Source organism: Eschrichtius robustus, chromosome 3 (genome assembly GCF_028021215.1).
Source record: "Eschrichtius robustus isolate mEscRob2 chromosome 3, mEscRob2.pri, whole genome shotgun sequence".
Classification (NCBI taxonomy): domain Eukaryota; kingdom Metazoa; phylum Chordata; class Mammalia; order Artiodactyla; family Eschrichtiidae; genus Eschrichtius; species Eschrichtius robustus.
In genome coordinates, this window is record NC_090826.1 from 4,262,694 (window position 1) to 4,286,995 (window position 24,302).

Consider the following 24,302-nt stretch of genomic DNA (forward strand, 5'->3'; position numbering starts at 1 on the left):
GGAGCAACTAGGCCCGTGCACCACAACTACTGAGCCTGCGCTCTAGAGCCCGTGAGCCACAGCTACTGAGCCCACGTGCCACAACTACTGAAGCCTGTGCACCTAGAGCCCGTGCTCCACGACAAGAGAAGCCACCGCGATGAGAAGCCCGTGCACCGCAACGAAGAGTAGCCCCTGCTCGCCACAACTAGAGAAAGCCCGCGCGCAGCAACGAAGACCCAACCCAGCCAAAAATAAATAAATAAATAAATTTATTTTAAAAAAAAAAAGATGCTAGAGGCCTTTTTCTTGTTCATGGTGCGAGAGGGGAACTGAGCACAGCTAATGCTCTAGGGGGATTAACCCCACTGTCCACACACGGCTGGGACCACTGAGACCCAGTGACATTCCCAAGCGAGGGCGCTTCCTGGTGAAGTTGGCCATGGTGGGAGCTGTGCCCAGGGCCAAGAGTCCCATTACTGTGAGATAGTGGTCGATCAGGACTCATAAAGTTACATCTGAACTTTAACAGGGCAATCCAGTAAAGAAGTATGAGCCCGCCTCCATCACCAGTAAAGGATAAAATCCAGACTCCTCGATTCCAAAACCCTGCAGAGAAGCGGTTTCCAAAGTGACCTCCACGGAACCCTGGTTCTACAGGGTGTTCCTCAGACAGGGCACTGTGGTTACACAAGCTCATGCTGATGGTGACACACTGACAGCACATTCTTTAAAATCAGGAACAAAACAAGGACGTGCACTACACCCATTCCTATGGAATATTTTCCTAGAAAGCCTCGTCCAGTGCATCAGGACAAGCAAGAGAAATAAAAAAGAGATAAGGATTGGACAGGGAGAAAGAAGGCTGTCACGCTCACAGATGATATGAGTATTCACACGGCCACCCTAACATAACCCTACAGACAAAGTATTAAAATTAATAAACGAGTTTAGCCATGTCGCCAGTTATAGATCAATACACAAAAGGCAGTTGTGTTCTTGAGACCAGCCTAGAGTTTTAAAATGAAAATTTTTTTTAAAGATACCATTTCTCTATGTGGTGGTTTCATAAGTATTCACTGTAGCATTATTCTTTAAACCATATTTAAGTTGTAGATACTCTTCTGAATGTATATTTTAAAACAAAAACTATAAATATGTATGGTAAGACATTAGCAAGAAGTCAATACAAACAACTCAGCAAGATCTGTATGTTACATTTTGAAAAGATGGCTAGGATACAGAATTAAGTGAGCAAAAAGAATGTTATCCCGTGTGCAAATAAAAGTACATCTATTTATGCACTAAAATGCATAAACATATTCTAGAAGGATCCAAGAGAAATAGTAGTTTCCTCTGGGAAGTGTTACTGGAAGCTGTGGGGGGAAGAGAGAATGTTTAAACTTTTATTTTATACTCTTTGGTATTGTTTGAGTAGTTTTACAAAGTACACATTTAACTTTAAAAGTGAAAAGATGTTTTCACAGTGTGAGGTCTTAGAATCTCATGTTTGAACTTATTTCTTTACTAGGGTCTAGTAATTGATTCTAATTAAGGAAAACATTAAGTAATGTTTTCCAAATAGCCCACAAACAGTTTTCGACCCATGGTAGAATGCAGGTTTGTTCTTTGCTGGGAACATTACTATTATTAAATGTTAGTGGTCCAGTGGCTAAGACTCCGTGCTCCCAGTGCAGGGGGCCTGGGTTCAATCCCTGGTCAGGGTAGTGGATCCCACATGCCGCAACTAAAGATTCCGCATGCTGGAACCAAAAGATCCCGCACGCCGCAATGAAGATCCCGCGTGTGGCAACTAAGACCCAGCAAGGCCAAATAAATAAATAAATAAATAAATAATCAACGTTGTGATTTCTAATCCTTTAGAAAAAATAAAATAAATAAAAATAAAAAGATGTTTCACTTTTTGGGGGACCCAGTAAATCCAATAGTAGGATCAATCCTACAGAACATTCACAGGAGAACATAAAAGTACATGTACAAGCTTATCGATTGCAGCATTTTATTATAGGAAAATTGGGAACACCTAGATTCCCATCACAGGGGAATGGCCTTGAATGTACGGTACCTGTAGGTGAGTGGAAGTTCTGGCAGGAAACGGGGGCCACCCCAAGCGAGCAGAGTTTGGGCACCATCTACAGAGGAGCAGCAGGTTTGAGAACCGCCCAGACAGCAGCCCGAGGCGGTGCTGGAAAATGTCAGGGCAGCAACATGGGTGTGAGGGGTGACAGACGTGGCCATGCTGTTTAGAATCATGGGACAGGAGGCGGCCACCAGGACAGAGGGGCTGAGGGCAGGTGGCACTCAAAGGCCGGGCTGAGGAGGGGGCAGAGGCTGGAGGAAAAGCAGGAGAATGTGACCCCCCCCCCCAACTCCAGGAGACCAGGCAGGGGAGCCACGGTGCCAGGCAGCCAGAGCAAAGAGGACTGACAGTGACCATGGACCTGGCTTCACAGGGGCCATAGGTAAGCTTGAAAGCGAGGTCTCCATGGAGCAGGAGAGAGAACGATGGCGGGGGGACGGGGGCAGGCTTCAGACACTGGCCGCAGACAACGCTGGCAAGATTTTCTATCCAGAGGAACAGAGCAGGTGGCAGCAAGAAGGGAGAATGGAGAAAGAAATGGCTTTTCTTTTTAAGATGCGTGATCGAGAATGACTGTATGCGGAGTGTTCCAGAAGGGACAGAAGGGCAGGAGTGAGGCCCTCAGGATTTAGAGGGGTGGGATTCGGGCCCCCCGTGGGGGCCAGGACACCTGGTCCTCTGTCAGGGCAGGCGAGATGGGGGCCGCCTCGGGCACGGCCGGGTCACAGATCATGGTGGGACCACAGGAAGGTTCTGGTCTGGTGGCTCCTCTTTCCTCCATGAAGGATGAGGCAAGGTTAGCAGCTGACTCTGAGGGTGGGAGCTGGGTGGTCTGAGAAGAAAGGAGCAGGGGTGGGCCACTCTCTGGAAGCCTGGAGAAGAGACAGGCCAGGAAAGTGTGGTAGGGCCATTTGCCTGAGGCCTATTTGAGAGTTAGGGCCACAGATCCAAGGAGAAACTCAGCGCATGGCTGAGAGCCTGTCTCCCTGTTCCGCTGCCTGGGGGCCCGACAGAGGGGGCCTCTGCCCAGCAGTTGTGATGACCAGGGGTCTCAGGGCTTCAGGGTATGGCAGTAACGAAAGGAAGGGGCTGTGAGAACAGGAGGCAAGGGAAGGGAGCAAGACGCAGAGGGGGCCAGGGGGTAAGCGTGAGGGTGGCAGCCAGAGGTCCGTGTCAGGGGCTGAATCACATCCCCCAAGTTCATCTGTTGAGGTCCTAACCCCCAGGACCTCCGAGTGTGACTGTATTTGGAGATGGGGTCTTAGAGGTGGTTAAGTAAAGTGAGGCCATAAGGGTGGGTCCTAATCCAACAGGACTCATGTCCTTACAAGAAGAGAAAATCATGCCATAGATAAATACAAAGGCAGACCGTGGGAAGACGCAGGGAGAAGACGTTCACAAGACAAGGGGAGAGGCCTCAGGAGAAACCAACTGGCCGAAACCTTGATCTTGGCCTCCCAGCCTTCTGGAGAGAACTGATTGCTGTTGTTTAAGCCCCCATCTGTGGTGCTTGTTGGGACAGGTGACTAACCCAGGTGGGGAGGCAGCAACGACTGGGGCCACATAGGCCAGTGAGCTGCGAGGTCAGGGTGTGGGTCAGTCATCCCCACGGTGTGGCTTCTGTCCTCATGACCTCCTAGAAAAACCACGAGCCCTGCCCAGAGCCATGCAGCTCAGGGAGACACTGACAATGACAACTACACACACAAGGATCCGCCTTCACTTTCTTTGGCCTGGATGTGTAAGGCATGATCTGGAATCTGGAATATGAGGGTCCTGAGAGCGCACACGGGGCACCCAGAAAGGAGCGCTGGTATCTCCAGAGACTCATGAGATCACATTTCTGAGCCCCACCATTCAACTGCCAGAGTTGGAGTCCAACACTAACCGGGGAAGTGGAAGAAAGGATCAAAGTTTATATTTGGTTTAAAAAGGACCAAACATTTCAAATCCATACTTCTAAAAAACATGTGAACAAAATGTAACAGGCTACTAGGAGGCCGCCAGCTGTGAGAGGAGCCATCCTCCTCTCCTCCCCTCCCTGCAACCAAGCCTGGGGCCCAGGGAGAGAGCAGCCCCTTCTGGGACACAGCCACAGAACCTGCGCCCCCAGGCCACAGCCAAAGCATGTCATCCAGCCAGGCCCGCCATCGGGGTGGAAGGAAAAACAGCTCCCAAGGGGGGCACTGCACTCAGAGCCGTCTGGTGGGATGGGGACGGCGCTTGGGAACAGTCCTGAGGCCATCACACTAGACCTGGGCTCCTCCCCTGCATGAACTCCAGATCCTAACAAGATTCTAATTGGCAGGAGCTCCTAGACCCCACCTCACACAGGAGAAGGCGGCACCCCCAGAGCGGCCACAGCAGCAGGCCGCGGCTGAGCCAGGACTCAGGCCCATCTGGATCCGAGTTCTGCCCATACCCACTGCCCAGCCAAGGTGAGGGAGAGGGCGGACGGAGCCGAGAGAGAGAGTTCAGGGCCCGCGGCCTCTGCAGGATTCCCACCTCTGTCTCACCCACTGAAGGCTGGAGGCCGCGAGAAGCCGAAGAGCAGCAGAGGGAGAGATCTGGAAGGACAGAGTCGCCTGCAGCCCGGGGCCCTTGCCGGGCCTCGGTGACCTCAGCCCTTCCCACCGGCCTCACACCCATTCCGACCTGGGCGTCCCGTCTGAGCCTCAGGCACCCTCAACTTTTGGGGGCAAGGAGGCTGTAGTGCCCGTTCCTTTCCCTGAAGTGCCGTTAGAACACTCGTCTTGGTGACTTTGCCTCTTGGAGTTGGACTCATCACTTTGGTGTGTGATTATTTCAAGGTTGAATTCTTGCGAAGAAATGCATCTTTAGAGCCTTGATTCACAGATCAATTCGGGATCTGACAACCGAGATGACAGACACTCGAGGCTGGCGCGGCTCCTCCGAGCGGCCCCGCTGCTGCAGGAAGCCACCTCTGCCCGGGGGGACGGCCACACACAGCAAAGGGTCGCCCTGTCTACGGGTCACTCTTTAGATTTATACCTGGCCCTCCCTCCCAAGGACCAGAAATCTTGATTCTCTGGTTACATGGATATTTAAGACCCCTGGGGCTGCCGTCACAAGTGACCAGGTGGCCTAATCCAGCAGAAGTATATTCTCCCGCAGCTCTGGAGGCCAGAGGTCCTTCTGGCGGCTCTGAGGGAGAACGGGTCCCAGGCCCCTGTCCTAGGTGCTGGTGGCTCCCAGCAATCCTTGGTGGTCCTCGACCAGCAGACACATCACCCCAATCTTTGCCTCCACATTGCATGACCTTCTCTGTGTGTCCTTTTCTGTCTCCTAAAGGACACTCACTGGATTTAGAGACCACCCTAATGGTCCCAATATGACCCCATCTCGATCCTTACCTTAAGGACATCTGCAAAGACCTTGTTCCCAAATAAGGTCACATTCTGAGGTTCTGGGTGGGCATGGATTTTGTGGGGACACTAGATCACTCTCTGACTTGCACTTGGCTTTCTGGGCCTCCCTAACAGCCTTGGAGGGGCGAGGAGCAGTGTGGTGACACATGGCTGGCTATCCCAAGGTGGGCCTTCCCCGACATGGAGAGCAGGCTCCTTTGGCCCCGCACAGCCCCCCACGACCAGCTCAGACCTGGCTTTGCTGTGGGATCAGGAGAGACATGGGGGCCCATGTGGCACGCCAACAAACTTGTCCTGATGACAAGGTCTTGACTGTATGTGGAGCTCCGCCCCCTCCACCAGCAGGAAGGGGCTCTGAATTCACTGTCTGTCCCCCAGACTCAAGGGCAGCGTCCCACACAGGACCAGGGAGACCCCACGGTGCTCAAGTCATGCCAGACACGGACGCACTTGAACGACTTCTCGAGGCCACTGGCTGTTTCCCTCCCTCCCCTTCTCTCCTGCTCTTTCTTTGTAAAGATCTCAGCACACATCCTTGAAAATAAAACTAAAACCACTACGTCCAGATTGTTGGGGGTTAGAGCTGCATACACCCCAACCTTCTCCACTGGGAGGAAAAAGGTTGTTAAGGAAACAGAACGGCTGTATTCCCCAACCTCTTCGAACCTGAGGCAACAATTTTAAAAGGCGCCTTAATTTATTTCTAAATAGAGAAAAACATAGCATTAAGTCATTATCAGACATGAGCAAAGCAAAGCAGCTAATCTGGCTTTCATTTTGACTCCATTTAGTTAAAAGCAGCTTTCGGCCGGGGTGGGAGGAGGAGGGGCAGGAGGGAAGAAATAAAATACTAATGCTAAAAAATGCCCTTGATGGAAATGATAAGGTTCCCTTTGAAAGATGGTGCGTCTTTGTGCAGGAGAAGCAGCGGCTCCCAGCCCTTACGGCAGATCCACCCTAGGAGGGGGCTGGGCCCCCGCTTTCTCGTGTAAATCACCTGGCGCTTCTGCAGATGCCAGCTGGACCAGGGAACTGACTACCAGGAAGTCAGAAGTTAGATGAAAATACTAGCCCATGTCTAGGGCGTCGGGGCAGGACACCTCAGGTTCATAAAGGAAGGAAGAAGGCCCGTGTTTTGCAACCCAGAGCGCACAGTGAACTTAACCTGGGGTTTGGGCCCCAGCAGAAGAGCCATGGCTTTTATTTAACACTGAAAATTTATCGCAAAAGAAATCTCTCAGGACTTCTCTGGTGGTCCAGTGGGTAAGACCACACTCCCAGTGCAGGGGGCCCGGGTTCCATCCCTGGTCGGGGAACTAGATCCCACACGCTGCAACTAAGAGCCCGTGTGCCACAACTGAGACCCGCGCAGACAAGATAAATAAACATAATTTTTAAAATCTCTCTTTTTTGTGAGAAAAGAAAAAAAAAGGAAAAAGAAAGGGAAGAAAAAAACGCTCAGAACGGCATACATTTTGACAAGCACAAGCCCCCATCTTGTGCCCAATTCTCACTCCCGGGAGGGGCTTCAAATCCTCACCAGCGCCCAAGAAGAGAGGGGTGTACATGCCAGAGTGACCAGAAGGCCACAGTCCCCGGGGGGAGGGCGTTTGGAGGAGGGAACGGGAAGAAGGGCAAAGGGAAAGATCCTCTGTGTGTAGAGAACCTGCTTTTCTGACTTAAAAAAGCATGGACAGCCCCCCACGCCCCCCGAACCAGCTGAGCCCAGCTTCACCAGCCCCTATGGCGCCGACGCAGTGGCCACTGGGGAAGGCGGGTCACTAATGTGGCCCCCGGTGCTGGTCCTGAGGCGAGGCACCTGCCAACCCCAGCCCCGTCACCCCTGCATCACCCGAGAATCAGCCTGCAGCCCACAAGCCCGAGACCTGCCCCAGCCCCTCCACCCCTTCCTGTTCCCTTCTCACCCACCACCGCTCAGTCACCTCCTTCCTAACATCAACCCGCTCCACGCCCTGCTCCTGCTTTTCCCCTTACAGACTTTATCACCGCCCGGCCGACTGTCTATGTTGTACCCACTTCTTATCGTCTGAGCCCCCCTAGGAGGTCAGCTCCTGACCTGGGGCCGGGAAGGTGTCCGTCTCAGGGCACCACAGTGTCCGTACCCCCTGCACAAACAGAGCCCGGAGGAGCGCCCACAGCCAAGGTCGTATGGATGAAAGAACGAACTAACGAGGGAGTGAGGGCCAGAGAATGAGCATCCCTGGCTGATGGCCTCTCTCTCGGCCAAGGCCGGCCGCTGCTTCCTCGAGCGCCCCACCACCCCCAGCTCCTGCACCTGCAGCCTGCGGACCCCCGGGCACAGTGGGGAGGGGCGCCCCCGACCCCACCTCCAGCCAGGGCAGGGCTGGTGCCGGTGCCTCGGCACAGCTCGCTGGGGATGGCGGCCTGAGCTACGGAAAGGCCTGCACAGGCCCCATTGCAGTCTCTGCCTTGTAGACTAGACGTGGTGTAAGGAAGCTGCTGAGGTCCCAACCACTGCGTGTGGGTGAAGTGCACTCCCAGCGGATCTGCCTCTAGGAAGAGCAGCGGCCCCTAGGTTTTCCGGCTCTTGGAAGCATCTGGAAATGGGAGGAGATGAAAGCAAAGCGTCACCTGCCCACCTCCCCACCACACCGTGTGTCCCCAGGACAGCAAGCAACTAGGCTCCAGAACTGCCTTCCTTCCTAAAACACTCCCCGCCGGGGCCTGGTCCCTGGTGGCGGGGCCTGGGCCTGGACTGGCCCGGGGCGTGGATGAGCTGAGATCTTGCTGTGCGCGCGGCAGGCGTGCAAAACGCAGAGGCCGCCCTTGAAGAGACAACAGGGAGCATCCGAACGACAGACAGACGGGCCCTTTGGTGGGTCCTCCCGTTGCAGACTGGTCAATAGGCCTGAGGCGGTTCTCTTCCCCAGAATCCAACTCCACGCCGCTCTTTGGGGGCTCACGCCCGGCAGGGAGGACCTGTGGGCAGGAGGCTGCAGGGTGCTGCTGGGTGCTGCTGGGGCGGGGGCCCCTCCCGGGGGTGGGGTGGTTGGCCTCAGTTCCAGTGCAGGTGCCGTCTGTAACCCCGCTGACGGGGTTGGGGTCTAAATCAGGCTCCCAGGGGGCAGCCGATGCCCCTCTCCTGCCTACGGTGCGTCTGACCCTGGGCCGCCTCGCTGACTGTCTCTCCACAGAGCCTGCCCGGTCATTTCCCCGGCTATTGCTCTCAATCACGGGGAGCCCCCCTGGGTTCACGGTGCAGAGAGACCCCCCCCCCATCATGGGCTGCTCTCCATGGGAGTCTGGTTTCCCATCTGCACACGCGCACAGCTGGCCACCCCCCTGCCGTCTCCTCACCACCCCGGGGCTGGGACAGCACGCTTCCTTTCTGTCCATCTTTCCAACAGACTGAAGGTAAAGTTTCTGTTTCTAAGCCCTAATCCGTCACCTACCCTGCCGATTCCATCCCTGGGATGCTCCCCGTCTGCCCACTTCTCACCATCCCCACCAGCAGCGCTGGAGCAAAGATGACTGGCTGCCCCCCCTAAACCTTCCCCCCCTCCCCCCGCTAGGGATACCATCCCCCAAAGTCACCTGGACACACGACCACCTGGAAGAAAGACAACATTTCTGAGACCCCTTGGAGCTGGGTGTGGCCAAGTGACTAGGTTCTGGCCAACAGGATGGGGGTGGGCGGTACAATGCCCCCTCCCCGCCGGCCTGACCTGATCCCTGGACGCCGTGACTGGGTGACCTCACGTGGTAAAGGGGGTGGAGTTAAGGATCTTGAGACGAACGGTTGTCCTGGATCTTCCAGGTAAGTCCAATGTCATCACGGGGGCCTTACAAAGGGAGGCAGGGGGACCAGAATCAAAGCAGGAGAGGTGACAACAGAAGCAGAGGTCAGAGCTGCCCTCCCCTCAGGTCAGGACTGAGCAGACTCTCCCAGAGGCCACAAACCACGGGCCACCTGACTGTCCCTCGGCAACATCATCCTCCAGGGAAAAGCAAGCTTATGCTGCAGACAGAAAACTCTGACAACGGTGAGAACAGCAGAAAACGCTCAAGACAACTGCCAAAAGAGGAAACGTGTAAAAATTTAGTATCTCGTACAACTTTTTTAAAAGATGTGAAATAATAATACCAGCATAAAAAACATTACATAGCAAATAATACAGTGTTTGTATAAAACTCAGTTAAAAAAACATAATTTTATCATTTAAAATGATTCAGAAAATACATTTTGCTGACAGTAAATCCTAACGTCACAGACGGTGACAATCCCCCGCGTGCCGCAGAGAGAAACGGGCCCCGGGTACAGCGGGAGCGCCACGTTCACGGTCAGGACTCCCGTGGGGCTGCTACGCGGGTGGTACCGGCAGCAGCCTGACCGGGTGGGAGCATCGCAAACGGTTAGGGGCACGGCGACCCCCCTCCCTCGGCCAAGTCCACGGGACCGAGTTCCGGGACAGCCGCCTGACCCTGAACAGCGGCAGGACGGCCCCCGCCGCTCCTTTACTGGTAGATGACCTTCACACAAAACGTCTCCTCGTTTTTGTCTTCATGGTCATTGATGTAAATCAGAATCTCCTCCTCCCCGGCCTCCCGACGGGAGGCAAACCGCAGGCCGATGGTGTAGGTCTCGCCTCCCCCGACCTGGCAAGAAGCATCACCGTCCTAGCGCCCACCCCGCCGACCCCTTTCTCTCTCTCTTCCAGCCGCTTCCACACAGGCAAACACACACTCCCCAGGCTCGCAGGCCCCGGAACATACACTCATGCTCTGAGCCAAGCTTCCCAGTGTTACTGTCGAAGCCCTCACGGCTGCTCCTCCCAAGCCCCGGGAGACGCGTCACTAAACCCGCCACCGAGCGACAGACCCGGGTCCGCCCGAGCCGCTGCTCACTTTCCCCGAAAGAGTCACAGGAGATAAAGGCCTAACTTGCCAGGCAGTCTGGATAAAACTGTTGCAAAACTGCAGGGAAGGTCGCCCCCAGGGCTGCCCCCGCCGGGGCCTGGGTGTTGGGTCAGAGGCCCCGGGCAGAGTTCAGCAGAGGGTGCCCCTGGGGGCCACGGGCCGTGCTCGCCCAGGACTTGCTGACGCCCCCAAGGCAGGGTCCCGGGAGAAGCAGCGCCCAGGCCCCCCACCCCGTGCAGCCCCGCACCTGGAAGGCGTCCTCCTTGAACTGCAGCAGGCGCGGGTGGTCGCTGTGCAGGCGGTAGGCCCTCGGGGAGGGGTAGGGGTTGGTGTAGGTGATGCGCTTGTTGGCGCCCTTCCCGCCCCCGGCAGGCAGTGTGATCTCAAAGGCCTGTGGGGAGGGCAGGAGTTGGCCCCGGGCTCCTTCTCCAGCCACTTCTTCCCAAGCCTGCCCTGCACTCCTGGGCCCCAGACGCTGGACGTCACCATAAATACGGCAGACAAGCCCCCCGAGTTCCCGGTCGCGGGGCTCACGGTACAGGAGGAAACACCCACCCCCCAGCTCCCCAGCCAGAGGGGCCGGGAGGAGGAAACGCCGGCCTGGATCTGGGCAGGCCAGGTCACAGGACACACCACCCGAACCGCGTGGCCCAGCGCGTCTCGCGTCAGACCTTGGAGATGAGGGGTGGGCGGCAGGAGAGGCACACGAGCCACGAGGCCACCAGCTGGTGGGCGTCCACGTCGACCAGGTTGAGGTGCACGAAGCGGCTGCCCGCCCTGCGGGGCCTCACGCCCACGTGCAGGTCCTGCACCCCGTGAGGGGGCAGCACGAAGACGCCTCTGGGGTCCGTCTTCAGGAACAACAGAGGAGAAGCAGGTCGGGAGGCAGCCCCTCGAGTCGTGCAGACGAGGGGTTTCCTGGGCGCGCAGCCCAGGGGCTGAGCGGGTCCCAGGGGAACCCCTGTGCTGGGCGGGAGGTCCCCTGGCCTGCGTGGGGTCAGAGGTAAGAAGGCCCGATCTGAGGCCAGAGCGGACCTCACCACCAGCACCCATGCCTGCGGGTCACAGTCTGTGCCCCCATCTGTGCGGGGCGAGTCCCCTCCCACACAGCGCGACGCCCTAAGTGTCAGAGCGGCCTCAGGAGAGACAAGAGCTTACAGCCCCAGCTCTGAAGCCTGGCCTGCTGGCAGGGCGTCCGCGTCACCCTCGTTATCCAGATGTACGGTTGCAGCCGCACTGATTCCAGAGTATCTGTTAATATTTACCTCCCAACAATTCTACAAATTAACCTTCAGGGTTTACGTGTCTCTCATCCCACAACGGCACATCTGATAAAGGGGATCTGAATGAAGACTCTATCGAAGTCTTCAGGACCGACCACCAGGCCGCAGCCCAGCTCCCACCCCCTCCCCAGGGCGGGCAAGGATGGGGAGGGGCCAGGGGACACCCGCAAAACCCAACAGCCAACCCCACGCGCCCCCGCCGAAGGCCATACCGTCAGCTCCTGGGGGTGGGAGCTGAAAGCCTTCACTTTCCTAACTGTCTGCATCCCCCGAAGGACAAGGGCCAGGCGGGTCCGCTGGCCTGTGACACAGGAGACGTCCACGCGCTGCAGGGAGTGGAGGTGGACCTGCCAGGTCTGGACGGGCGTCGCCAGCCAGCGGTCCCTGCGCGGGCAGAAGCCACTCACGGTCGGGCGAGGGCAGGACACCAACCGCGGGAGAGGAGCCCCGAGGAGGCTGAAAAGGCGGCCAGGAGGGCAGGCTGGGGCCCAGCCGCCGTCACCCGCTCGGCCACCTTCCCTCTGAGGTGGAAGCTCTCAGGCGGGGCTGCGGCCTCTGCGTGACTTTGACCCTGAACAGATACTCTGGAGGCACGGCAACGTGGGCTTCTGCAGACGTGCACCTAGACCAGCTTAATCCCAAACCAGGCCTGGAGCAAAGTCCACGGGCAGCACAGCGTGGATGAGGACGTGGGCTTGGAGGTCACGTGGGCCTGAGCCTGGGGCCCGCGTTAGCTGCCTGGTGCCCGAGGACGCTGACCCTTGGTTGTAAATGGGGTTCAGCATCACCTGCCCATGGGCCATCAGGACAACACTCTGCGGCCACCACACAGCAGGTGTAGGACTGGTGCTGCCCCTCAGCCGGGTGGGCACTCAGCACAGGAGACCCCCGCCCGTTCCCAGGTGGGCTGCACCAAACCCTCCAGCCTGCACCGGTTTTAAAGGGTCTCGAGGGCTGGGAGATACGACTTACAGGAAAAGGTAAAGGGACCAGGGTCATTTCACCCAGTCCTCGGGCATCAAAGGAAATGATGCCACCTTCCACCTCCCCTTGGGAGGCCTGGGCAGGACCGCTGCCTGCATTCCCTCGGACTCGGGGACGGGACCCCAGGGACAAGGGCTGCCTGGGCCGTCCTGGCACTGTGCTGGGGCAGAAGCAGCCTCGAGTTTCTCTCCTGGCTGGGCTCCCGACGTGTCCCTTAGGCTGTGGTGCCGCTCTGAGCAGAGGTGCCCTTGCAAGGCCCCGGCCAGTCTGAGAACCTCACTTCATGTGGCCAAAGGCCCGATGGCCCCCAGCCCCGTCACAAGTTTAGAGGCAGCCAGGGCTGGCCCACTTCCATTGCCACCAGCAGTCCCCAGCCTGCCTCCTCACCCCCTTTTCCCACCCTCCAGACCACCAGGGCCCACGTACTCACGCATAAATGGTGACAAAGAAGTCTTTGATCTCCGGGCTGGGACCACTGGCCACCTTCAGGAACACGTCTCGGGGCTCCCCGGGGCCCTGCCAGACGGGGGGGCGGGGGGGGGGCACATCACGGCCACACCACTGCCTCTCTGCTCTGACCCCAGCCCCCCAAGTCCGCAGGAAGCAAACGCAGGTGTGAACCAGGCCCCCTCCCCCTAACACGTTTTTCATTTTCTGTACTCATCAGAATTCACTATTTTTGTCACTACAAAAGAGAAAAATCATTAACTTCTTGATTTCATATTGAGTTTAATAATTATATTCTGCAGGAGATTTTACCCAGTTTCCTAACCAATCATAATATGATTATGGCCGTTATCCTTACACAAAGGCAATTCATAAGTGCCTTAATCACCACTCACTTTATTCAGTTTGCCTCATGTCTTTTTTTTTTTAATTTAAATTCAGATAATCAAGGAAGTGATCTGCTAGCAGAAAAAATGAAAACTCCTTCATAAAGCTCTCATGAGGTTGTCAAAGTAGCCCTTCAGCATCTTAGAAAGAAACCGCTTAAGCAAAACCCTCAAATGAAGAGGCTGCAGGAGACCAGGGGTGCAGATAGTGGGCGGGACCTGGCGGGGAAGGATTTTCCCGGGAGGGCGCTACAGAACTTACCATGTTCTGGGTCTCGCAAATGACATTCGGGTCACTACATCGTACGTAGACCGGGGGGTCCTCACGGGGCATCCCCACGGGAGCACCTGGAGTGGGGAATATCACAACAAATGTCTTTTCCCGAAAGCCTGGGCCATCACAGGTGTTCAATGAACCCTGCTGGGGGATGGACACTGCCGCCTGCGTGGACACTGGCCCTTCCGTTCCGAGCCGCCTCCCTGGGGACTCACCCCAAGAGACTAACCAAAAGGAAGCGGGGGTGCCATGGAGCCAGTGCCAGACGTGAAAGGCTCGGATCTGTTCTAAAGGCACCAGCTGGAAATGAATCCGCAGGTGGAGGGGAGCCCGGAGAGCTCTCCAGGCTCAGGACTGAGGCCAGAGCAGAGCCTGACACCCGAGGCCGGGCAACCTTCCCAGGGCTGTGGATTTCAGAATGGAATCAGCCTGCCAAGGGCGCCTGTCATCTCAGAGGAGGTGAGAAGGTCACCATGTCAAACGATCAAACGACTGAGGCAAGTGGCAGAATTTACAGCTGTGCCCTGTGTTTAGTTAAAGAGCATCGCAGGGGGCTTCCCTGGTGGCGCAGTGGTTCAGAGCCTGCCTGCCAATGCAGGGGACACGGCTTCGAGCCCTGGTCTGGGAAGATCCCACAGGCCGCGGAGCCACAGCTACTGAGCCTGCGTCTGGAGCCCGTGCTCCGCAACAAGAGAGGCCGCGATGGTGAGAGGCCCGCGCGCCGCGATGAAGAGCGGCCCCCGCTCGCCGCAACTAGAGGAAGCCCTCGCGCAGAAACGAAGACCCAACACAGTAAGCAATCAATAAATAAATCTTTTAAAAACAAAAAGAAAAAAAGAGCATCGCAGGATGACGTAAGGACACCACCTGTCACCCTTGGGGAGAAGCCTTTTCCACCTGTTGAACCTGCCAAATGTCAGCCGCGGGGACAGCGGTACCTGCCTGGAAGCGTGTGCCAGGGCAGCAGGCGGATGGCCTTCTTCAGGAAGGTGAGCTCCGGGTGGTAGAAGCGCAAGACCTGGTCCACCACGTGGGGCTGCAGCTCCACGGTCAGGCAGAGCACGGCGAGGGGCTTGCCGCTGCCTGCGCGGAACAGAACCTGCCGGGAGAGCGCGTGGCGCAGCCTCAGGACCCGCACGAGGGCCCGTGGGCAGCCGCGTGCACGGCGCCACCCTGGACGGACAGGGACGGGGTCCCCACGGGGTCCGCTCACGCCCACGAAGTGGGAAGGACAGGCGTGGTCAGCTGCACGGGGTCTGCAGCCGCAGGTGCCCACGCGCGAGGACGGGCCCAGCACAGGGTCCACACGCTCAGACCGCGCACGGCTGCCGCTCCTGCCACTTCCCGGAGGGGAGGGACGTGCCAAGAAGACCAGCGAGAAAGGTCTGCGGCCCCGACTCCCCCGCCGACGCACCCACTGCCTGCAGGCTGGGAAGTCGTTCTGGAAGGATCTGGACACTAACCTCACTGGGTCCTCGTGGGTGGGAGCAGAGCATGTCCCCCAGACGGTAAAAGGGGGCTGTGCCTAAAGCCAAACGGCCAGAAATACAAACTTCCTTTAAAAAAAAAAAGTTACTTACTAAAAAAAACTATTTGCCCAAAACAGGTCCTAACTGGGAACACGATGGAGCCGGTGCCTTTATTCCAGGACTCGGCCAGCCCAGTGAGCTCTCGGGGCCCAGGACAGAGGGCGGCACACGGCCAACCCCAAGGCAGAGCAACCTTCCCGCGTCGGTCGGCGCCAAGCTCGGGCCCCCAGACAAACCTTCCACGTGGGAAAGAACGCTCTTCCACTTTGGTGAGTTTTATTATGAAATCTTTTAGATGTGTAACCAGACAAATTATAACTGGGCCGCCACCCACGAGGCCATGTGGGCTTGGAACAGGCACGCGGTGCACGCTGCTCACCCTCTGCGCCCTCAGCACCCTGCCCGTCCGCCCCAGGGAGCCCCTCCTGAACTCGTGATCACCGTCTCCCATTTTTCTTCACCATTCTCCCCTCTTTGGGTCTTTAAGCGACCCACAGTGTTGGTTCTACCTTCTTGGAGCGTCACCTGAAAGCCACTGCCCCACGCGTCTCTTCCCACATCTGCTGGGAGGCGAGCCCCACCACTGCACCCTCATCCCCGGCAGCTGTGCCCTGACACTCCTGCCGGAATTTCACCGCTACGCTGGGACTTCAACTCTACAATGACCGACCATTTATTTAGCTGTCGTGCACATAGACACACATAGACACACACACAGACGTACACTCCCTAGCTCTCTCTGCTCAGAAGGACCGGAAGCAAGGGCACCCCTGTCGTAATGAGCACGCTCAGCACCCAGACTTTAGTTTCTAAACACCATTCGCCACTAAAAGAAGCCTTGGATAAACGGCTGATTTCAGAAATGGAGCAGGAAAATGTATAAGATGACTCTGGAACATCTTGTGTGCCGGGCACGAAGGAAGTGCTCCAAGAATGACAGGGACATGTCAAAAGGACAGAGGGGCCAGCTTGAAGCCGAAGCCACCAGTGGACCAGGGACAATATGAGCAGCAAAACAAAGAAAGACAGGAACAAATTACAACCCACTGAATGAAACAGGAATTCATGGTCCATAATGGTGACAAACAAATTTCAGGAGTGAACGGATGAAGGCCAAGTGCTGCCTCACTTAGAACATGGAAGGAATGACGAAATCTGAAAGTCACCAATGGGTAACCATCACGCAAGAATCATCAGTGAAGAAATTTTAAAAAGAATGTCTCTATGTGTACAACTGGGTCACTGTGCTGTACAGCAGAGACTGGCACAACATTGTAAATCAACTATACTTTAGTTAAAAAAAAAAAAGAAGCATCAGCGGATATTAAAACTAGCTGCAGAAGTTGAATGAGGAGCAGGATATTTACAGAGCCTGGGTATCTCCCGACAAAATACTTACCCATTACTTTCTAATTGTCAACTATAAAATACTTCTTAATTAATTTTACATTGAAGGAGCCTGGCAGACACCATCTTAACCAAATAAGAGAGTTAAATTAACATCACTGGCAATAGAGCAAATCAACATTGCGTCCCTCCCGATAAGAGGTTCTGAGAAGAACACAGCAAAACATCTGTGCTTTTCCTGCCCTGAATGCAGAGCCTGAACCCACTGACGAGCAAACACCAGACAAACCCAGACTAAGCGGCAGGTAGCAGAAATGACCTGTGCGCTTCAAAAGCACCGAGGGCGTGAGAGGCAAGGAAAGCTAGGGCGGGACCACCAGACGCACAGTGGGAGCCTGGGTGGGTGAGAGATCCAGGGTTGGGATATTTGGTGAAGTGCAAGCGGGGTCTGTGATGAGACTGTATGAGACAGAGTGGCCTTATTTTCAGGACATACGAGCCCTAAGTTTCACGGAACAATGGGGCAGGCGGTCTGTCCATAACCTATTCGCAAATTGTTCAGAAAAAATAGGGATACATATAGACACAGAATGATAAGGCAAATGTAAAATGTCAACAACTGGGAAATCTGGGTAAATAATTCATGGGAACTCTTTGCACTATTCTTATAACTTTTGTCTAAGTTTGAGATCATTTCAAAATAAAGAGTTGTTTAAAAAAAAAAAAAAGAAAAAAAGGCACAGGCGCTGACTTGAAAGGTATGGCCGTGGCCAGAGAGAAGACAGTTTTACAGCCCAGTGCCTGCCACACAGCAGATACAAAACCACGAGTTCATGATAAGACCCCCCCAAAAACTGACCATCTTTGGATGTTCCCAGGGCACAACTCATTATTTTTAAAATTGATAAATAAAGGGAAAGAACCCAACATTTATCCTGACCTTCCGGTATTAAGTATCAATATATTCAGGGTAACCAAACGGCTGATGGGGGAAAGCTCTTGTTTATAGAAGAGTCACAGCTAGTAAGTACAAGAACAGTGAGAGGATTTCACCGTTTTCCACCTGGTGGGATAATGGATGTGGGCAGTGGATCCTAGCGGACACGTCGGCCGCCAGGAACAGCCACCCGCCGCGGCCTCTGCACGTGAAGCCGTGGTTGGCCTACGGAGGCCGGCCCACGCCCAGCGTCGCCACAGACAGAGCCTCGAGGACAGCGGGCCCCAACTCCCACAAACCGACCGTGATACGATGAGTGACCAGCACGGACTGGACATTGGGCCGTCCTGAGGATTTGTTACTAATTTGGGGGCAGTGATGTCACATAGCCCGGTTTTGTTTTGTTTTTTAAGTCCTTATCTGTTAGAGATACACGCTGAATAAGATATCTGGGATTTGTTTTAAAACTCCAAACTCATGTAAGGAAAAATGTATTAGCCTCTCAGATTTAATTTATAGCCCTAAATAAAGAGCCGACATATTCCTCAGACAAAGGCAAAGCTGCGGCTCCACATTTAAATAAAACACAGCAAATCTCCCCCGAGGATGGGGCTGTGGACACAGGGCTGCCAGGTCCTCAGTCTGGGACGGCACCGAAATCTGTCCCGGGGGGGCGGGCGGAGGGTAAAAGTGTTTCTGTTTTTACTTTCAACCTCCTACAAAAGGCATCTGTCTACCAACCAAACAAACAACAAGAAAACTTCAGAAATTCCTACAAAACGACAGTGTCCCAAGCTCCCCTAAGGACAGCCCATCGGCAGGCAGGGGGTTGATAAGTGTGCCCTGCAAACAAGCCGCCCCTGAGGTGGCAATGGGACTGAGTCCTATTTACCAGAAGTAACAAACAGCAGGACCCATGACGCGCTTCACCTGGTCCTCTCACAAGACCCCTGGCTGGCACTGCAAGACCTCGGAACATCGGATGGGCGGTCTGCCCCCCTACCTTGGCGTGTTTGGTGGGCATCGTGCTGGACTTACGAGGTGACCCAGCGTCCGTGTCCTTCTCGAATCTCAGCTCAGCAGAGGCCTGCGAGAAACCAGGGAGCCCCCGGGTCATGAGACGGAGGCCCAGGGTGACAGGCACTTCTTCCTACCAGTGGGGTCTCTACCTGTAGGAATGGCTGCCGCCCTGGGCCCAGGGCTCCGGGGTCTCGTTTACGCTCAGAGTGAACCCCAGGCGGCTGCTGTTATTAACCAGCCCACCGCCCCAAAGAGGAAGCGGAGGCCGTGTGAGCAGTGGGGACAGGGGGCGGTGGTCAGGTCCTGTAACCCAGCTCCACCCGAAGCCAGAGGTCTGACACCTTCATCACGGTCCTGATGAAGCCTCTTGCCCCAAAAGTGCATCCAAAGAGCCTGCACTGAAACCTGTGAGCCTCTCACGCCCGCCTCCGTGATGACCACTGCCCTACAGAGCTGACTCACAAGGTCAGGAAGAAACACGCACGCCGCGTCCGCCCTACCAGAGCCCGCGCTCGCTCACAGCCTGACGTGAAACCCCAGAGTCTCTGCGGTTCACGTCGGGGAGCAAACGCTATGTGAGAAGCGGGCAAATGGCAGTAACTGGGGAGTTTAGAAAACACTAGATCTTCTGAGGTTTAAGAAACGCTCTTTTACCAATTTAGCAAAGAGAATGAAGAGGAGGTGGTCCAGCCTTTCCTGAGCCCAGGTGAACCACGGGGCCGCTGGGCACAGCGTAGGTGCCAGGACGTGTGGCGGGGCAGGTGGGGCAGGGGACGGCCGAAGGCTAACCCTCCCACCGCATGGCAGGAGGCCCCCATCTCCCACGTTACTTGGCAAATGGGCTTCCCCGGTGCCCAGCCAGCCCCCTCGGCACGGGAAGAATGGCCTTCCTCACCTGCGCCGAGGCCCGCGGACCCGCAGAGAAGGTCTGGAACTTGAAAGGGATGTGGACCATCTCCCGGGGGCGTAGGAAGAGCTGGGGGGTCAGGCTGCCCCGCGGGTGGAACATGTCCTCCTCCAGGGGCGTGTGCAGGCCGGTCAGCTCTTTGAAGTACCGCCACTCCCGACCGTCCAGGATGAGGCTGGAGGGAGGGGAGACGGCGCTGGGCACAACGTCCTTCCCGGTCGGTCCCAGGACCCGCGAGGGTGAAACCAGCTCGGCTTTCGGGCGGGGCTGGGGGCCCGAGGGGGCGCCCCGCCCTCCCACCTGAGCTCAGTGCTGTCGATCGCGATGGTCACGGTGTGCTGCGTGTTGTCGGGGTTCCTGAGAGCGAATTCAAAGAACTCGGCGGCGCCCAGCGTGGCACGGATGGTGTGCCGCGTGGTGATGGCCAGGCTCAGCGCGTTGGCGATGCTCTCGGCCTTGGTGCGCTCCCGGTAGGCGGCGATGAGCTGCAGGTCCCGAGCGTGCTGGGCACGGATGCTCTGCTGGGCCTGCGGACACAGGGGCCGAAGCGGGGCCACGGTCCCGGGTGCCCTGCTGCTTGGGGGCTGTTCTCTGGCCCCTTCCCCACCCGCCCCAAACACCACATCTCCTTGGAATCACCACCCCCCCCCCCCACCACCGACACGGGGTCAGTTGGGACTGGCCACCTACAGCTCCGGGGGACAGGGAATGGGGCTGCCTGTCTACAGCACCCCAGCTTCCCTCTGCCCACAGGTGATGTACCCGTGGAAGGCGGGCTCTGCCCACATGCCCCCGAGACTCCAACCACCCACCTGGGCACAGTGGGAATTAAGAGCAGAAGCTACCAATAAAAGAGGGAAGAATGGTCCCCAAACTAAGGTAGGTGATCGGCTCACCGGCCAGGCCTCCGGCGTGGCAGCGGGAGCCCTGTCTGCGAGCAGAGTCCCCAGGAGGGGCTGCGGCCGGGCCTGACTGACCACAAGCTGGGCCAGGGTCCAGACCCAGGCACGCTGCCTTGGTGGGCTCAGCGTGGGTCCTTCATCCACCTCCTTCTTCAAATGCCTTATGTTTCAATGGGCTTGGCCACCCCAGATGTGTTCTAGAGGCTGGGGACAGGCTTAGCTTTCTCGGGTGCCTTGCGGTAAAAAGTGAGGCCCGTCGGAGGCTGCTTTGCAAGCCCAAGACCTAGAAGGCATGCCCACGTGCTAGGGACGCAGCTGGGTGCTGAGGGCCTCCAAAACCAAGGAGGCCCAGGCGTCTGAAGGCCTTCAGACTCTAACTCAGAAGGTGAGGGCCGAATCTGACCTCTCACTTAAATTATTTTGGAGACTGACTTTCCAATATCCAAAGCTTTGGCCTTTCCCCCGCAGGGGAATTGAAGCTGAGCCTTTAGTTTCTCCCTGGGGATTTAAAAACGGGAGGGTGGTCATGTTGACATCTGAGGCCTCCCTATGTGGGCACTTTATGATCAGAGCTTCTCGACGGGACGGAGCCTCTACCAGGCTGGGCTGGGCAGCACGGCCAGGTGTAATTTAGGGTGAGAAACAGACAGAGCTCGGCTTTTCAACCTCGACTTGAGACAGCGGGTTGTTCTGACCTGCCAGGGACACAACCTGTACTGCCCACCAGTTAGAGGCCCTGGGATGAGGGCCCTAGGGGACAGGCCACATGGAGGTGGGCACAGGACTGGCCCGTGAGACTGACCACCCGGGCGGGCACCGTGACGGCCACCCCCTGGTTTTCCGTAGGCCTGGTGGGTAAAAGCCACAGGCCGAGACAGTGTGGCCCCAGGCCATCAGGTGCCCGCACGGCCCCTAGCCAGGTGGAAAGGCTGGAAAGAAGGATCCACCTGTGGGGGCACCTGGCATGACCCAGACTGCGCGAGGCTGCCGTTAACCGCAGGCTCAGCCTCGTACAGACGCGAGCCAATCCTCCAGCAACAGCTTTACCAATGCCTAGAGCCACCAGTAAAACAGAGGTGCCGTTCCGGTCTCTTTCTGCCATAGACCTGTCTTCTTTCTTAATTTGAAACCCATGCAGGCAAAAGCGATGACACGTATTGGACCCCTCAGACCCCAAGAGGCAGCAATTCGCACTGTGGCCCCGTGACAGGTCCAGGGATGGGCAGGGACACCTGTTGGCCACGTGCTGGCATTTCTGGAAAGTAAAGTCCTCTCTTCCGTGGCACTTGGCATGTTTTGACAACATGGAACGTGGGACTAGTGCCACCAATTTGCTAGCGTGAGGGGCAATCCCGGAGCTGCTGGGGTGTCCCTGTAGAGGGTACGCAGAGGAGAGAGGACGCAGGGACTGACCGCTGTCGCTAGGGCAGCCGCCGTCCTGAGCACTGCACACAGGTTAAGCCGGGTGACCCTCACAGGGAGGCTGTGACTGTCCCAGGGCACCGCAGGGATTCCAAAGCAGGTGTCAGCCCCACACTCTGTGCTCCTGGCCCCAGGCTCACCACCTCCCCCAGGAAGCCCCGAGACCCTCAGCCTCCCCCGAATCTGACCATCAGGGAGAGAAAGCTGCACCCCAGCTGCCCTCGGCCTCCCCCCCCCACGCACAAGAGGTCAGACACGGTTCCACACGCTCACCACGCGCGTGCAGGGCCAGCCGGGACACGGCTCCTGTCGACTCTCTTCCCAAGGACCCACTGATTCCATAGAACTCCCATCCCTTCTTCAAGGAAGGCTGAGAAAGCTCTGGAAGGGAGAGAGACTACCACATATCTGATACATCAAGTTACTTTCACCTCAAAATTCTCCAGGGCTATGAACCCAGGAAATCATTACAATTTAGTGGAAATTTTTCTTGAATTTGGAAATCCAATTACTTCCAAATTCACGGCTGTATTCAAAATGAGGGTTCTGACCTGTTGATTTCTCTATTAGAACATATCAGGGCTTCCCTGGTGGCGCAGTGGTTAAGAGTCTGCCCACCAATGCAGGGGACATGGGTTTGAGCCCTGGTCCGGGAAGATCCCACATGCCGTGGAGCCACTAAGCCCGTGCGCCACAACTACTGAGCCTGTGCTCCAGAGCCCACGAGCCACAACTACTGAGCCCACGTGTCTCGACTACTGAGCCCGCGTGCCTAGAGCCCCTGCTCCGCAACAAGAGAAGCCACTGCAATGAGAAGCCAGCGCACCGCAACGAAGAGTAGCCCCCGCTCGCCGCAACTAGAGAAAAGCCCGCGTGCAGCACCGAAGACCCAACGCAGCCAAAAATAAATAAATTAAAAAGAACATATCAAATAAGAGGAAACCAGCCAAATGAATCATAATAACAATGATGCTAACACCACCGGCAGCTGTCGGGCTGAGGACCTGCCGTGTGCGGGGCCCAACCCCCGGGACGCGGGAGCCGCTTGTGTCCCCGGCTGGGCTGACAGCTGGCGGAGCCTCAGAGGCTGCCGAGGAGGGAGCAGCCTGGGTGCACCGTGGCCGGGGAGGAGGTCTGCCCCAAGCCCAGCCCACGGCCGGCCTCCCCTCAAGGCGTCCTCACTGCCACAGCGCTGCTCCTCGGCCAGCAAGACTCTGCCGCCCTCTGCCCGGGACCCGCTGGTCCAGCCGGCTGTCCGGGCCCCTCCCACTGTGCTCTGCTCCTCCCCCCACCAATTGGACTGAATGGTCTTTTGCTTGTTGGTTTATTTCTGTCTCCCTCCCTCCACGGCCCACCTCTGCGAGCACCAGGGGAAGGCCGGCCACTGCCTGTGTCTGCCAGGCCATGGGCACAGGCCTGGCCCCTGAGAAGGACGGCGTCTGTTCAGACACCCGCCTGCCTCAATGTAAAGGATCCTCAGGCCCCTGGGGCTTCCTTATCCCGTAAACTCCCACTTCTTAGGTCTTATTTAGATTTTTAGTCTCAGGTGGGAATTCTTCTGGCAAGATCGAGCACTCTGACAACCCGTGATGTAAACGTCTTCATGGCTCTGCTCCCCACACCTGGGGAGCCCTCAGAATCCCCGTCGGAGCTTTCTTAAAAGCCTAGGCTCCAAGGATACTCCCCCCAACCAAGGGAGGGGAGCCCAGGAGTCAGCTTCTACGCAAAGCGCGCCAGTAATTCTGCCCTGGAAACTTCCCTCGGTGGCTGAGAGGTCGGGTCTCATGTTCCGTAACCAGGACGCGGCAGGAGGATGAGGGAGCCCGCAGGAAAGGGGCGGGGCGGGGGCGGGGCGGGGGCGGGGCTGCTCCCGCGGCGTTCCCGAGGACGCGGGGGCGGAGCCTCACCAGCGCGCCCAGCCCGCAGCGGCCAGGCTCCGCTCCGCGCTCCCGCAGGTGCACGGCCCGCATGCGCTCCAGCTTGCGCCTGCGGACGGCGTCCCCCTCGCGGCCGGCGCCCTGGGGCCGCGGGGTCCCCGGCCACGGGGGCGAGAAGAGCAGGGCGGCCAGCTCACTGTCCACGTCGGCCAGCTTCTGCGCTTGCACCACATTTTTCACTGCTGGAAGGTTCAAAGAGAGGGCCAGAGGTTAAAGGTCAGAGTTTACGTTCTCTAAGCAGCCACGGCTCCACGCCCTCCAGAGCCAAGCCTCAAGCTTTTCATAAACCCTCAGAGGCTGGTAAAGGCGGAAATGACGCACCCTGCCCTCCACGGCGTCCCTCCCTTACCAGCCTCTCACATAGAAGGGATTCTGTCTCGGTGCTTAGATACAAATGTATTAATGCCCACTAGGGGGTCTGCTAGGGAGAAGGTCAGCGCTGTAGAAGCTCAGGCTCTCAGGATTCGCCAGACGCCCTCGCCCAGGACGGCGCCCCTGCTCACCCCCAGCCCCCCAGCAAGCACCCCCGATGCCCAGCACACTGTCCGGGCTCCCA

At 57.0% G+C, this 24,302-nt stretch overlaps 1 protein-coding gene across 6 annotated transcripts in view; it reads right to left on the reverse strand.

The window, feature by feature from the left end:
* Nucleotides 1-9,586: 9,586 nt before the first annotated feature.
* NPHP4 (nephrocystin 4) overlaps nt 9,587-24,302 on the reverse strand; it is a 141,737-nt gene continuing 127,021 nt past the window's right edge. Inside the window, exons 21-31 of one of the 6 annotated variants that reach the window (XM_068538758.1) lie at nt 23,717-23,925; nt 19,786-20,012; nt 19,474-19,660; nt 18,562-18,645; nt 14,688-14,844; nt 13,731-13,816; nt 13,066-13,151; nt 11,864-12,035; nt 11,040-11,219; nt 10,616-10,759; nt 9,587-10,107 (exon numbers count right to left, since the gene is read on the reverse strand). In XM_068538758.1, the coding sequence (XP_068394859.1) occupies nt 9,967-10,107; nt 10,616-10,759; nt 11,040-11,219; nt 11,864-12,035; nt 13,066-13,151; nt 13,731-13,816; nt 14,688-14,844; nt 18,562-18,645; nt 19,474-19,660; nt 19,786-20,012; nt 23,717-23,925 (1,673 nt within the window). In that variant the 3' untranslated portion in view covers nt 9,587-9,966. Of the gene's footprint in view, nt 10,108-10,615; nt 10,760-11,039; nt 11,356-11,863; nt 12,108-13,065; nt 13,152-13,705; nt 13,817-14,683; nt 14,845-18,561; nt 18,646-19,473; nt 19,661-19,785; nt 20,013-23,716; nt 23,929-24,302 lie in introns of those variants that run through there. The other 5 variants (XM_068538757.1, XM_068538756.1, XM_068538759.1 and 2 more) reach the window with 5 other exon arrangements.